General features: G+C 40.1%; 1 protein-coding gene and 1 non-coding gene across 4 annotated transcripts; one reads left to right on the plus strand and one right to left on the minus strand.

The window, feature by feature from the left end:
- The first annotated feature begins 192 nt into the window (after positions 1–192).
- Positions 193–4,413, plus strand: LOC107992786 (puromycin-sensitive aminopeptidase). Of its 3 annotated transcripts, none has more exons than XM_017048849.3 (4): positions 193–499; positions 878–1,122; positions 1,430–1,580; positions 1,712–4,413. In XM_017048849.3, the coding sequence occupies exons 1-4, from the start codon at positions 371–373 to the stop codon at positions 3,788–3,790; spliced, it is 2,604 nt and encodes an 867-aa protein (XP_016904338.1). In that variant the 5' UTR covers positions 193–370; the 3' UTR covers positions 3,791–4,413. The 3 variants fall into 3 exon arrangements, with proteins under 3 accessions (XP_016904338.1, XP_028520158.1, XP_028520159.1); XM_028664357.2 differs by lacking the exon at positions 1,430–1,580 and adding an exon at positions 1,232–1,376 and having other exon boundaries at positions 205–499; XM_028664358.2 differs by lacking the exon at positions 878–1,122 and having other exon boundaries at positions 230–499.
- Positions 4,414–5,728: 1,315 nt separating this feature from the next.
- LOC107992787 (uncharacterized) lies at positions 5,729–15,129 on the minus strand. The gene is made up of 2 exons (XR_009832226.1): positions 9,680–15,129; positions 5,729–9,557 (listed from the first exon to the last, which is right to left on the minus strand). It is a non-coding gene; the product is annotated as an uncharacterized LOC107992787 (transcript).
- Between the last annotated feature and the right edge of the window lie 1,611 nt (positions 15,130–16,740).

A 16,740-nucleotide genomic window follows, 5' to 3' on the forward strand; every position in this document is an offset into this window, starting at 1 on the left:
TATAGTATGTATATGTATGTATACTTTTTTTTCTTCGACAAAATAAATATAGTTTCTGTATTGGCCATAATAAATATATATAGGGGGCATAAGAAACATTGTTTTTTTCGAGATCGGTATTTCAGAATGTAAAACATGAAATCTCACAAGATGTCGTGTCTATCTTATATATTTCGTCTATGGTTCCATTTCCATTCGCATCTTTATAGATAGCATGTAAGTATGTTGCGCATGCGTCTGCAATGCTTTGAGGCGTTGCGTGTTAGTGCATACTTTCGCGTTGTGAGTCGGCAAAAAGGAAAAGCTCAAAACGGGTTTCAAGATATTTCGATATTTAAGAGTTTTTCGAATCGTGATTCAACATCGAGAGATGTCAAGCATAGAAAAAAAACCATTTCGTCGGCTGCCCACAGACGTTCAGCCTTATCATTATAATATTGTTTTGTCACCAAATCTGAAAACTTTCGTCTTCGATGGGAAGGAGGACGTGCACATTGACGTAAGCTGAATCAATCTAAATCAATCAATAGAACACTAATTACTTACATAGCGTATTATAAATTTATAATTCGAACGATGGAATAAGAAATGTTGACCATATGGCAAACATAACCACAAAATTTGTATACCATATACTACAAGGCGGATTCCATTCCATTTTATTGATAGTTAATTTAAAGGAATTTTTTTTATCTTGCTTTATCTGTGCTTTATCTACTCTAAATCTTGTGAAAGAGTATACGATTAAATTTTACATGATACGAGATAATTGTACGAGAAATGCTTAATTTAATTTTTTATATCAAAACAATTGTATATAAAATATTATATTTTAAAATATTTTTCATTTTATAATTCTAATTTTTAATGTTTATAGGTAAAAAAATCTACAGATACTATTGTTTTAAATTCATTGGATATTAATATAAAGACTGTATTTTTTAATGATAATAATGGAAAAATCATTCCGACAAAACATATTGATATTTCTTCGTCTGAAGAAACAGCAACTTTGGTATTTTCCGAAAAATTGCCAGTGGGAAGAAGTGGGTACTTGAGCTTGGAATTTATAGGAGAAATTAACGATAAAATGAAGGGCTTTTATAGGAGCAAATATATTGGGTACTGTAATTTCTATAATTTAATAATAAGCATATTTTATGTAGAAACATTTTGATTAAAAAAAAAAAAAATTAGATTGTTTTTATTTTAAGTATGTAACATTTTGTAGACAAAATAAGTGGTATGCCGTAACTTATTTATGTCCTACATCAGCTCGTAGATTTTTTCCCTGTTGGGATGAACCATCTTTAAAAGCTACTTTTTCGATATCAATTGTGCTTCGTGATAAGTCACTTGTTGGCCTATCAAATATGGTAAGCAGTAATTGACATCTTTAAAATAATGAAAATTTTTTGTATGTTTACAGGATCAATGGAACTGTTGAACACGCAGCTGTAACTCAATTCGAGCCAACAGATGCTAGACGTTGCTTCCCATGCTGGGATGAACCAGCACACAAAGCTACGTTTGATATTACTCTAAATGTACCATCAGGTCTTACAGCACTTTCCAATATGGTAAGCAGCGCCTAGCAAATGTGGTTTTATTTTATTCTTTCTTGTTTTCTCCATTCTTAATCTGTTTATTTTCAAACACGCACGCATATATATATATAATATTTACAAAAATATTTTTTTATCTGTTGCAGCCTATCAAAAATAAGGTAACGAACGAAGCAGTCGAAACTTTAGTATTCGAAAGGACGCCAATCATGTCGACGTATTTAGTAGCAGTCGTGGTCGGTGAATTCGATTACATAGAGGACAAATCGAGTGATGGTGTACTAGTACGCGTATACACACCGAAATCAAAGAAAGAACAGGGACAATTCGCATTAGAAGTAGCAACCAAAGTGTTGCCGTATTACAAAACTTATTTTGGAATTGCTTATCCACTTCCGAAAATTGATCTTATCGCGATTGCCGATTTCTCATCCGGAGCTATGGAAAATTGGGGTTTAGTTACGTATCGTGAAACTTGCCTCTTGGTAGATCCACAAAACACATCCGCTGTACGAAAACAATGGATTGCTTTGGTAGTAGCACATGAATTGGCACATCAATGGTTCGGAAATCTTGTAACCATGGAATGGTGGACTCATTTATGGTTGAACGAGGGTTATGCGTCATTCGTGGAATTTTTATGCGTTGCTCATTTATTTCCCGAATATGATATTTGGACACAATTCGTAACAGACACATACATCAGAGCTTTAGAACTCGACGCTTTAAAGAATAGTCATCCGATCGAAGTGCCGGTTGGGCATCCTTCCGAAATCGATGAGATCTTCGACGACATTTCTTACAATAAGGGCGCGTGTGTCATTCGAATGTTGCACTCTTACATCGGGGATGATGATTTTCGAAAGGGTATGAATCTTTACTTGAAAAAACATAGCTACGCCAATGCGGAAACTGGAGATCTTTGGGATGCTTTAGAAGAAGCCAGTAAGAAAGAAGTCCGCAGTGTGATGAGCACGTGGACAGAGCAACAAGGATTCCCCGTTGTCAGAGTTCAACATCGTCAAGAAGGTACCGATCGAATTCTGTCGCTATCCCAAGAGAAATTTTTAGCTGATGGGTCCACGGATACCGGAAATAATTCGTGGATCATACCGATTAGCATAAGCACGTCGAAGAATCCCGAGGAGTGTGTACTTAAGGATCTGTTGGACGAGAAAACGAAAGAATTTCGAGTCAAAGACGTGCCGGAAGATCATTGGGTAAAAATCAATCCTGGAACGATCGGTTTCTACAGGATTCATTACAGTCCAGAAGCATTGTCTCTCTTGTTACCCGCTGTCAAAGATCATGCGTTACCTCCATTAGATAGATTGGGTCTACTAGACGATCTGTTCGCCATGGTGCAAGCCGGCCACGCTTCTACCATAGAAGTACTTCAACTCATGCAAGCATTTCAACACGAAGATAATTTCACCGTATGGTCTAGCATAGTAAATAGTCTAGGGAAAATCGGAGTTCTAGTGTCTCATTTGGATTTCGAAGATTCGTTCAAAGCGTTTGGACGTAATTTGATGCGAGACATCACCAATAAGTTGGGCTGGGATCCTAAGCCTAATGAGAGCCATTTGGATACCCTTTTACGATCTCTTGTTTTAGGTCGTATGGCAGCACTGAACGACGAGGATACTATACAAGAAGCGAAGAAAAGATTTGAATTGCACGTTTCTGGTACGACATTACTCGCTGCCGATTTGCGTAGCCCTGTCTATCGGGCTGTGCTTTCCGTCGGCGATACCGATACTTACGAGACCATGTTGAGGCTTTATCGAGAAGCAGATTTGCACGAGGAGAAAGACAGAATATTGAGAGCTCTAGGTGCGATCAAGGACGAAACCTTGTTGGCCAAAGTTCTCAACTTTGCTATGAGCGATGAAGTAAGAGCTCAGGACACGGTGTTCGCCATCATGTCGGTAGCGATGACGTACAAAGGTCGAGTGATGGCTTGGGACTTTTTTAAAGAGAATTGGAAGACTTTGCTCGATCGTTACGGTGGCGGTTTCTTGATTTCAAGATTGGTAAAATTCACCACGGAAAACTTCGTCACCGAAGAACGGGCCAAAGATGTCGAAGAGTTCTTCAAGGATCATCCGACACCGGGAACCGAAAGAACGGTCCAACAAAGTGTCGAATCTATCAGATTGAACGCGGCATGGCTTGCCAGGGATAAAGACTCTATCAAGGAATATCTGATCACTCACGTTTAGTAGTACAATGAATTATTTCTCGCCTCGAGTTCTTGTCTCTAACTTGTTACAATTTCTGATACAATAGGAAATCGAAAGGGCGGTATCATGCCTTCGTGAGTTTTAAAAATAAGCAACAATTGCTTCGAGTCAATTTAGAGAAAAGAGAAGATGCAGACTCTCTTGTACCATACGACATCGTAAAGATTTGCATTTATACACACAGACATATACAACAGTTGCTTAACGATTACGTGCATAGTTGTTTGTTGTTTCGTTGCAAATTTAGTTGCAATTTTTTTTTTTAAACAAATGTACAGAACGCTACTATAGTTTACATTATCGGTATTATCATTTTTTCTTTTCAAGGCATTTTTAAATTGCAGCATTGTATCTTCTTTGGCATTTATTATTACTTTACTCAATTTTACGATTGACACTCGTAAATTCTTTCCCAAGCATAGAACGATGTCCAAAAACCGCGTACTAGTGTTTACCATTTTTATATTAACGACTAAAATGAACGAGAAACAAGAAGAAAAGAAAGAAAAAAAAAGAAGGAAACAAGCGTGTAGCTGCAAAAAACCCATTTATATCACATACTATAATCGAAAAGAATTGAAATAAATACTTTTACGCTTGTACGAGTACGTATTCAACCTTTCATTTCTTTCTAATTAATTCACATTCGTTTCGTTTTTACTAATCGAAAAACTCATCCAATCCATCCCTCGAGCTCTCAAACTCATGGACTCTTCCGCCGATCTGCTGATTGAACGACGCGTAGGCGAGCACGAGTCATATATCGGTCACTTAAGCATCGTTACACGCTTGCAAGGTGACGGTTGTACGGAGTAATACGGAGTCGTGCTCCTTATCCCCAGCATCGATCAGCTCTCTTTCAGCCCGCGTAGGAGGGTGCGCTGTCGTGAGTCAGCCTCCACTTTCGTTTATTAGCGCGTGCACACGCGTCGTATCCAGCCTGGTGGTTCGTATAGTCGAGTAGTCGTCCGCCACCCCTTCCCCCTTCCTCTCCCTTCACTTTCTTCCTCCATCTCTCCATATGAATACGAAGCAAGCTTTCGAGTGGACGAAGGGACGAGAGAGCCGGGGACACGCGCGTTCCGACTGAATCGGTTCCCGTGGGTATTCCGTGGTCTCCAAGTTCCCAGGAACGCGCACGCGACCTGGGACAGGGGACACACGATCAATACGGGAAGTTGGCGGACTCCTACAACGACACGACCACCGGCCCTGGTCCTCTCCAGCCTGGAGACCCTCCTTCTCGCACGTGTGCGAGGATTATTACGTACACGTGTGCCCATTTAAGCCCACTCTGCGCGCGTGTTCCGCGGGACGCTCGCGGATTTATCGCTTTCAGCGACGCAGCGAACGGGGAAACGACGTAACGAGGAGAAATTGCTCGATGGGGGATACTCTTGATCCCTTTTCCACGTCATCTCTGGGATATTTTATCGGCGAGCGAATGGTTTTATTCTTTGTGATGTAGTGCAAGATGGTACCTGTGACGGTTAGAGAATCGTAACTTCTATGCCCGAATGTGATTTGTCTAATTTAGCAAATGATGGACATCGAGACGAAGGGCGGAAGGATTGTGGCGATCGCTGGGATTGAATCGAAAAGATGATAATGTAACGGACTGCGAATTTTTAGAGATAAACTTGACGCAGGAAATTGCAAAGAGGAAATTAAATGGATATAACATGGGAATGTATATTTTGTTAAGTATTTTTTCTTTCGCTTATATTAAACTGAAACGCCTGAATTTTATCTTTGTTAAATAAAGTTTCGCAAATACGATACAATTTTTTTTTCTTTTTACAATTATTTTACATAAGCGACGTAATTTCTATTTTGGTTTATGAATTTTTAACAGATTAATTTAAAAGGAGTCAAGGACGGATCTTTGATGAGAGAGAACAATATAAACAGAAGTAATTGCATGGACACAGTTTGTATTTTATTTTCGTACATGAGCGAGTGTAGCAAACTCATGTATCAAGTATACTTATATTTTACAGCCTTTCAGTCTTCGCAAATATACAATAGTTATGGAGAAATCTCTAAATTATAATATGAAAAGCAATAACAATAATAATAATAATAATCATGTAATATTATAATAATAATATAGAATATCGATGATTAATCGATCAGTAATACAAATAATTCGCTTTATTATCTACAAGGGGGAGTTGAAATAATACGAACTCTGATCAACGTGATGATAAACATTTCTCTTCCACGCGAAAACTATCGAAGAAAAGGAGGGGGAAATCCATTCACGACCAGTTGTGAACGAGGGTTGTATGCTTACAATTAGAAACATGATCAATTCGATTTTAATTATCGTCGATCTTCGAGTAAATATCTGAGACGAAAATTTAATAGATAAACATTTTCTAAATTTCAAATCGAATTGATCATCAATCCGGAATTTTGTATCGAAACGATAAATTACAAAGTTACAAAAATAAATCGGTGAATGACACAATCTTCGTGATTGTTTGGATATAAAATAATATAATAAGATAATCATCGGTGAAAAGAGATAATGCGATCGTCGTTTACATGTATAACACAGCTCGGATTAGGAAAAGATTACAAGAATCTCGGGGTTGGAAGCGGAAAGTTGGATGGACTAAAAGAAGCGAATCGATTGAAGATGAGAAGAAAGATCGTGCGAGGAATGCGATGAGTTTTATGTACAAGTATTTACATCTTTCCTCGAAGAAAGAAGTTAGATCGGCCGTAATCGGCCCGCTTCGTCGTCCTTCTTTCGCATCGTTCTTCGCTCTTCTCTCAGGCGCCGCCTCGATACTTCGAGCGCATCCTTTTCGATGTTAGGTTAGGTCGCTCTTTTCTCGAAACGCTTAAAATATTTTGTTTTTTTCCCTTGATACTCAAACACAAGATCTTATCCCTGTTTTTTGCCCTTTGAATCTTCAAGAAATCTCTATACAGTGGAGGACGAGCACAAAACATGGTTAAGGCAACATCCATACGCCAAAACGTTACCACACAAGCCGAATTCTCGATTTAACTCCCCGAAGAAGACTCGAATAGTTCCACGACGCCGAAACATGGAGGTCAAGTCGTCAGCCCACGAGGACGAGAAGCTTGCAGCGACCTGGACCTCACTGTAACTCGTTCGCTGACACAGGTCACCGTTCCGCGACCATTCCGGTTATCGTTGTCGTCGTCGATGTTGTTGTTGTCGTTGGGACAGTCGTGGTCGCGTTCAACAACGGTTGTAACGGCTGTCTTGATGCCGTTTTTGCCACAGTCGATTCATTATGCACATTCGTCTCTTCGAGAGTTGTTTGAAGATCACAGATATATTCGATAACCCTTTGGATAACCTCGAGCTTCGATAATTTCCGTTTCCTCGGCATGTCGGGCACCAGAGATCTCAACTTTGTTAAGTAAGCAGCTACTTCTTCTGCTTCCAGGTCACGACGAGTTCCGTTGATTCCGAGACTATTATGCAGGACACCACGACTTGGCGGTACTCTGCCGCCCACCGGGCTCACCACCATCGCTTTCATGTTGGCGTGTATCTGTACGTATTTTTCCACTCGACTCGATTCTTCTGCTCGACGTCGACGTGCGAGAATTTGTTTGCTGGACACCGGCTCAAGCAGCAGATTGAAAAAGATATGGGTCGATGATTAATTCGATCAAGCAAGCACACCTTCTAAAACGTACGGCTGATTATTTGCCGAACGCCAGTGCACGCACCCCGTGTATTTATCGATCGAACCAACCCACCAAAGTGAGCGCACGAGCTTAGCGATAGAGATTCGTACGATCGAGATATTTCGTTTTTCTTTTCGTTTCTGTTCACTTTTGAATATCGTTTTTTCTTTTTTTTTTCTTTATTAAATATTATGTTTTACAACACAAATGTCACACACAGTTTTTATAGTTTTTATCGCGAGTTGATTACATTCGCATGGAACATTACATTGAATGAATTGATTATACGAGAAGAGAAATTGTCTGATGACTATTTTCGAACGCAACGAGTGCACAGAAGTGTCTTACGTACTCCTCACAACACGTTACGCTCGACGGATCGAAGTCAACTGGTCTCCGCCCCTCACTGCACGCTTTTAAAGCTCCCCCACCCCCGACACCGTTCTACCCGTGACGCCTCCACTACCCAATGCAGCGCAATCGCACCTGAATAAAATAGCGTTGGACTCGAATCGCTCACGAAACGGATTGTTATCGACCTATTTATATATGGACTTTAGTAAATATTTATGTATTAGCAATTTCTTTTTTTTTTTTTTTTACTTTTTCTTTTTCTTCTTTTTTACTCAGAAAAGTATCCGATATTTGCGATCTCAGATAATATAATCGACGATAATCTTGTTTGTATTCGATTGCATGGTTATTTGTCGGTACATGTGAACTTATATCGATTTCTTTGGAAAAATGATATTTCGAAGAATAAAATTAAAATTGATATTTGTTCAGTATTTTGTCTTTAATACTTATTAAATCACTTTATATTTTACTTTAATTTTATATGTTAGTCTTTAGTAACATAAAAAAATATTGACAGTTTTTTATACACTTAATATTAGGATATTATAATAATTACAAATATAATCATTATTACTAAATAAATAAAGAAACGATTGCTATTATACAGCAAAACAAATATTTCTTCGTCATTTTTATTCTTTTTTCATTATTAATTTTATTTAGTTTTACTTTTCCAAGAATTATATTACCAAGGAATAAATAATTGCATACGTATTTCCTACATCATACAAGCTTTGCAACTTATAATTATCTTTTCGCAATCATTGTATACCGGATAGATGCAACATTTCATAAGAATTCGCTACCAAACTTTATGCATGCAATAGCACAATCTCAAATCATCGACCTCGCCGTTCTTCCAAACGACGCCTGCATGCCCCCCTCCAAGAGCATCCCCTTTCCTCCATTCACAAATCCCAACCACCTAGAAAGAAAGAAAGAAAGAAAGGAAGGAAGAAAGATGGGGGGAAAAAGGATGAATCAGGACTAAAAAGAAAAAGGAAAGAAAATCGGGGCAGGCAGGTAACACGTATCACGAGTCGGGGCGAAGAATAATTCGCGGAAAGGCGCGACGAGGAACGCCGCCAGGAATTCCCGCTCGCTATCTCCGCCACCTCTTCTCCCTGGAGGGCTGTACAGCTTGTTCCAGCGAAAATCGTTCGGCTCGAAGCCGACCGTAGTCGGGGGTGTTTGACGACCATGGGAGCAGAGGCGTCGGCGGGACAAGCCGGGCGTGGAAGAGAAGGGCGACGCCGCTAAAGCTAAAGCTAAAGCTGCCCACGGCGAGCGGGACACGGGTGGCGGCGGCGCTCGAGGGGAGGGGGTAAAGACATAGGTGCGACGGAGCGGTGGGGAGAGGGGCTGCGCTCTAAGGGCTCTAGGCGCGGGTGGAGGGGCTGGAAAGAACCGAGCGACTGTGCGCGCGGGAAAGGGGAAGGGAGACACGACCATTGTTGAACGTCTGGCGGCGCCAGCCACTAGCCATCACGGCTACTACCACCACACAGCTTCACTACCACCATCACTGGCGACAACCACCGTGTCCCCGAGCATGCTCATGGTTCACGAGCTCGCGCGGCACCGTGCACCGCCAACCTGTACACCATGATTCCGGCTACGCTTTTCTATATGTACCGCTGTACGTACGTAGTATGTATGCGCGTACAAGGTGTCTCAGGATGGATGGTGCAAGGGAGCGAAGAGTGTTTCTCTGTGCAAAAATAAAAGTCGAAAAAGGGAATGGAATTTTTTCGCTTTAGGGGTTTAAGAAATATGACGATTCTTAAATGGGAAAATTTCATTCCACATTTTCGCGCGTAAAATCAGCCTCACCGCTCTGCGTAGAACACCCTGTATGCGTGTATACACGGCTAGGTGCCCAGTGCCGAGACTCTTTTGCCTTCTTGATTCTATGTGCACGCGCGCACACGTGCACACGATTCTACCACACTCTTGCGATCTTCTTCCGACCGCCAGTTCGTCGACTTGTTCTCACTCCTCGTGACTCTCTAGTTACTGCGGCGTCTCGTTACCGGCCGCTGGGACAAGAACCCACCCGATGTCCGGCGCTACGGACACAGACAAGCGAGGGAGCCCTTTATTATGCGCTATGCTTCTGATACGAGTCCCTCGAGACGTCCCGGCAAAATTGCGTTCGAGGAGGCTCTGCGAGATTTCCGATTCATGGGGTAGCTCTTGATATCGTATGTTATACATTACCGACGAAGTTTGAAAATTCACTTTTACAGTTATTTATACAGTTCATTTTTAATAATCGACAAGAAATAATTTTGTAGATCCAAAAAAATTCAGTAAATCAGTTAAACTGATTTCGAATAATTTGCTCGATGTTAAGATAAAATTTCTAAAGTTTTTTTAAACGAAGGAATCTCTATTTTACGTAGGTATATTAAAATGAATGGTAATTTTCGTAAGAGTTTTTATCTACAAAAGATTCTTTGATATAAATATGTTAGGCACGCGTGCACTTGAGCACAATTTCGCGGACCAAATCATCTCGTGGTTATGTTTATGAATCTTGAAGTATTCGAACAAAGTTTATCAGGTTTAAAAGGAAATGAAAGAATTTGGGATCGAATACGAAGATAAAGAAAAAGTTTTGCAATTTGTTATTCTAAAGTTTTATAATTTATAATTTATTTTAGAATATAATTAAATAATATATTTCAAAATTTTATTATACAGATTTTATTATTTTCCAATGCAAGTATGACACATCGATCGATAATGACGAAACGATCAAGTACAATTACGTTAATGAGTACTCGTGTACCTATTAAACATTTATTAATTCCTTATCTCGAAATTATCGTATATAAACTCTCATCTATGATTTCATTCTATTTTTTTCATATAAAGTTGCCAATTAAAATTGCGTAAAATGTATACAATTCGCACAGATATTATCATACAAATAAATTCGTTCATCTTTCTGTTTGATTAACTAAATAAAATTTGAAAAAATTTCAAAATTTTCTCGTTCGAAAAATTTAATAGAATTCGGCGGGATACGCACCGTGCGAAACGAAAAAGCTTTTTTGGAAGCCGCTGTGTTCTAGTATAAAGTAAGAAGCGAGAGAAGTGCGCGTGGATGAAGTGGAGAATGCGAAGAGATGCGAGCGTGATAATCGAAAACGCAAAGCGTAACGGAGCGCGCCTCATTGCGCGTGAAATCCCGTCGTGATAAAGATTTTAGATAGGTCGGCCGAGTTGGTAACCATGATTTCCCGTACGGCTAAGAGCGGAGGCGTGATCGAGAGGATGAACATAAAAGTAACGGGAAACGTGGAAGAAATGCATAATTTGCGAGAGCTTTTAGCGCGATCCTTGGAATTGTTCCTTGTGCCGGATGTCCCGTTTAACCGTCGACCGAATGCGAAACGAAATAACGAGGAGGAATAGGAAATGATGTGGTAATAATAATTATAGATGCAATTAAAGCGTTAAATAGCGTGTAAGACGTCGTGGTGTAACATGATGAAATACACGAATGTACAAGGTGTTCCATAATTAATGCTTATAACGAGATACACGTTGATTGAATGGAATTTCCTTTTCGAGGGCATCACTCTTTTTCTTTTCAAAATTATTATTTTTCGACGAGTGAGAGCACCGTCAACTATTTCACGATGGCGATAATTAAGCGCCATCGTGAGATAAAACTTTGGAATTTCAGATGCTTATCTTCGTCCCTTTGCAATAACGCGAAACAACAACGCATAACTCGCCAATGCGGTAATCCCACCACCTCGCGGGTACACCCAGCGCGTACAACGGATATAACGATATGCGTATAACAGGACGAAGTTGACGAATGCGAAGCGATACGATGAGCGATGAACGTCGTTTGTTGGACGATAATTAGATTAGACTCTGGAAGCGAAATATTCGATGGAAAATTACGAGGAACGAAATTGTGCGAATACGCCCGTAGGACTTCGGCCACTTGCGTGGTTACATACCTGAGCAACCGGATCTCATTGACTTCTTGACCTTCGTGTTTAAGAAATGGCGTTCCCTTGACCTGGGAATAAATAAACTGACGAAACCGCTTGCCCGCCGGTATCACTTTAGTCCCAAGTATATTTATACTTTCCCCCCCGGCATCGTGGCTTTATTACACGTAAGCAAAGTATTAAGTGCTACTCGGTAATTGAAATTGGATACCGCACGATAGCGGTGTGTTTCTTTATCTGTCATTATATGGGATCGGAGGAAACACGCCGGTTGTAACGAACCGCGAAACACTTGCCTTTCAAATCCGTTTAATTTCGTTAATTAATTAAGCAATCGTTAGGATCGATCGCCTTCGGCGTTCCTATTTCAATTTCTCGAATTTACGTTCGAAGGAAAAACCGCGATTATACACATTTTATAACCGCCTTACGGCCACGAGTTTAATTAGCGCGAGAAATACGAGTGGAGACTCGCGTCGAGTCGGGTAGAGGAGATAAGTAAATTGCTATATTCCGGAGTATCTTTTTCTTCCAATAGATGGCAAGCGCGATGCGACGCGCTGTTGTCCGGGCGTTAATTAACTCTCGAAAAACGTTCATTTCCCATCGAAGATTATTATTCACCGTGCTTCTATTTTTAGCTACCGGACGAGTAGGTCGGGAACGGCAGGCGGTTTCGATCGAGGAAAAAAAATTCATGCCCGCCGTTAGAAACCGGAATAGTAAACGCGTTACGTGAAAATTCTACGGAATACTAAACTCGAGTCGAGGAAGTGACTCGAATGCCGGACACGTAGCTGTCTCACGAGCATCGGATTCTCATTGACTTCGAATGGCTCGAGTGTCGTTCGAAATTAACCCCTCGGGGGAAACAGGGTGTAACATATTCGTTACGTAATCGATCGATTAACGATATACAGACGAACGTATATATATATATATATATATATATATATATATATATATATATATATATATATAAAGATTAAAATTACCAAAAATCGATACTTTGGACACATTTTTTTTTTTTTTTAATTCTCAGAACCTTTTCTTGATTATCTTTACCGAGTCGCACAGAGGATAAAGGAATAATTACGGGGATATGGAGGTTTGTGGGCTTAAAATACAGCAGAAGGATGATTCGATTTGGGGCAAAATCGATCGCGGCAAAAGATAAGAGTCAGTTTGCGGCTATAAATCAGATTATGTAAATCAACCGATGACGTTCCATTGACTGCGACCCGATACAATTTGCAATCGAATCGCTTCCACGCGTAACGAGGAACTGAACTGGAATTGGATCGAAAATAACTGCGACATTCCTCCGGGGCCGATATCAAACCGATGTTTTTAACCGTGACCAGACGCAATAGAACGCGCGACGCGCGGTTTTAAATAAACCGTAATCGTGTACGCGTATTACATAAATCTTTTTCGAGCTTGGACAAGTTAATCGGCCATTTTAACCGCGAAGAGGTACACCAACGACTCGCATAAATTATCCTGTAATTGCCTGACGACTTTTCCGACCGAACGAGAATTGCTTTTCGTTCGATGGGACTTTCGAGCTTCTAACAGAGACAGATAGATAACTTGTTCGTATAACGATCGTGGCGAATCTCGTAAAACGCGATCTGGTTACCAAGACCGATCGAGCCGCTTGAAAGACGCGTGTAGCGATGGGAACGAGCGCGCGTCGGGAGTTAGGATTCGGAACAGGTTCGAATCTTTTATAAATCGCGAAAGAAAAGAAAAAGAGGAAAAAGAAACGATAGGTTTTAACGCGAAAGCGGACGTGGATCTGTCGAATCTTGCATCACAAATGAAGAGAAGTGTGAGAAAAGTATCGCGGAATGGATTTCGAGCTCGATCCCATCGCTGGACACGGCGGAGCGGCGTTGAGCATTCAGGATGCAAATAAGAAGAAAACTACTTGTCATTGGAGGTTGAGGGAAATGAAGGTTTGCGAGGAAGATGTTGGATGGAAATAAAAAAATGCAACGAGGGATCGAAAGTACCGTTTCGACGTAATATCGAAACGAATACGAATGAAAAATCGCGGAATGACACGAAGCAAACACGATCCGGACACGAATACTCGAAATGCAGTTTCGTTGTACGCTTTGGAACACCGTCAATCAGAGCGTGAAGAACTCATCGATCGCGCCTCGCCCCTCTTTTATTTGCGATCCGTCCTCGATTAGCTGAAAAGGAAGAAATCCGTCATTTCACGGTGATTCGAGAATAAAAACAGCTTGGTCTGGTATCTGCTGGCGTTGACAGCCCACTTGCCTACCACCTCGAAAACGGGACGGAGGAAAATTTACACGTACGCGTCCTTTTCCTCTCTTTCCTTTCCTTCCTTTTCACCTGTGTAATTAACATAAATTACTCGCTTTGATCTTGCCCGTTTCGAGATATCGCAAAGATCTAATAAATATCAACAACAAACGATTCAAATATTACTCTTCCCCGAATATTTCCCAGCCAAATATTATATTCAAAGGCGTCGCATACGAAACGATCGATTTCCAAAATAGGAAAGAAAAAGAAATTCTTCTACTCTAGACTCGGTCCAAGACTTCTGCGGCCGACTGTAACCCTCGATTGTCCGCTGAACGAGAAGAACCTTCCTTTATCAAAGTATCGCTCCGTTGTTCCTATCCGTTCCTCGTTATTCGAACAACAATATTATTCATACCGAGTCGGCGAGTAGTCGATAATTAGTATGCGCATTATTTCCGCGGCCGCACAAAAGAATTCATTTTCCTCGAGTAGGAAGAAAGAAAAGGGGGTATCCGTCGCTGGTACAAAAAGCCACGTTTCCTTCGGTGATTTACCGATTTCACCAGGAATCCGTGGCCGCGCGTTTCGAACGCGATGCGACGAGACGAGACGAGACGGGACGAGACGGGACGGGACACGTCCGTTCTTTGTCGGCCTCGCGCGTGGAAACGCACAGCCGCTGCGGACGCATTCGTCAACGGAGCGACTTGAAACTGCTCGTCGGCTATTATCTCATGCATTATGAATGATTCATGAACGATCCAACCGCGTAGGCTACGTGGCCTGCTTTTGTAAAAATCATAGATTTTCCACGGCTCTTTCCGAGAACCGAGCCATTCAAACACGTCGGTTTTCGGGGTGGAAGTCGAACTCGAGGAATTTCGAAAGCGTCCGCCGTGTGAGACGCGAGATATTCGATTCTCGATCGTGGTGGAAAATAGGGGGAGACCGTTATTCCGTCTGGAACTGTTCAAACGATTCCATTAGATGTAAAAAGATACGAGTTTCAGCGAGGATTAATTGTGCTAACGTATCTTGGTTAAAAAAGATGTTCTTAGATATTCAAGAAGATGTTGAAAAATGTTCCTTGGCTTTAATCAAATGTATCATTTATATTATTATAAAAACATTTAATATCAATTATCAATAATGGAAAAAGTAAATTTCAATAATAAGAATTTTTGTTATTTCTCGCGTGTGGACGAACGCGAAAAATCACGTAGCGCGGTAAACGGAGCGCCGTATCTCAAATAAGCGAATTATTTGCTTTTCACAGGAGAACACCTGAACTAATTACACGAGAATAGGTTTGCGTAAGCGATAAAGCGGTTTTTAGGAAAACAACAAAATTACGTAATTTTTACCACGTGGTCGAATCAAGTACGTGTACACAAGAGATGCACTTTATCGAGCGAGCTGTCTCGAGATAAAAAAGGAAAAAGAAAAAGACGAGATATCGTGATAAGGAATAGAACGTGCATTAAAGAGAAATTAAAAATCGAAGAAACGAACGCACGATCGGCCTTCTCTCGAGAGAATTCTTGCGAACGAACGATGAAACGACGATTTCTTTAACCTATCTTTAACTATAAGATATCGTTCCTCCTTTTATTTTTTTAAGAACGTATTTTAAGATAATCGAAACTGAAGCGATTTAAATTTCACGAATTTTATTTAACTTCGTACAGTTTTTTTTAACTTTCTCGTTAGAAAGTTTCACGATAGTTTCGTAGAGACAATTCGTTCTATGAATGTCACACGAATACGATAATAAGTACATACGTATTCCGAGAAGATTTAACACACCATCTTTGTGCGATTGTAAGTACGCTTACTGCTGACGCAGTATCTGTGTACAAAATTATCAATAGCTTTATGCGTCGACGCTGCTTTTACCATACATAAACTCGTTTAACTCTTTTCAATCTTGTTTTGCTATTTCTTTTTCTTTTTCTTTTTTTTTTCCCCTCCCGAACTTTGGAACTCGTTGCTCGATCTTCGCTCAACGTGCTCGATGGCATCGAGTCGACATTATTAATTTTTTTCTTCTTTTCCTTTAATAATAATCAGTTTCTGAACAAAGAAATAAAATATGTTTCTTTATGAGATAGATAGGTTAAAAAAAAAAAAAAGAAAAAAATATCTATCTAATCGTTTAAGTAAAGATTCAATAACCTATTTAAAGTTCGTCCGTATTTTTTTATATTAGCGTACGAACACCTGCTCTGCTAATTCATTTCACGCTTTTCACATCCGTTCTCTTTATCTTGCATTGTATCGTTAAGATTACATTTTTAATACGCAACTTCCTCAATTATCTCTTCGAATTATGCTTGGGATATTCAATATCGAAGCTTTAAATCCTTAAATCTTTCTTAACTCGTTTTCACCTTATCGTTACATCGTCCGGATTATTTATTATTATTTATATACAACAGTTGAAATTCTCCCAATTATTCTCCGCATCTCCCCGATCTTAATTTAATCGAATTAAATTCGCAATAAAATCCTCTCGACTTATTCGTATTTACGACATTACGTGCATCGTGTTTTTCGTGGAATTAATTCTAATCCCTTGAGATAATTTTTTTCTCACGAAAAAAAGGAAGAAGAATAAAGGAAGAGCCGAAA

The sequence above is a fragment of the Apis cerana genome, linkage group LG1 (assembly GCF_029169275.1).
Source record: "Apis cerana isolate GH-2021 linkage group LG1, AcerK_1.0, whole genome shotgun sequence".
NCBI classification, from domain to species: Eukaryota; Metazoa; Arthropoda; class Insecta; order Hymenoptera; family Apidae; genus Apis; species Apis cerana.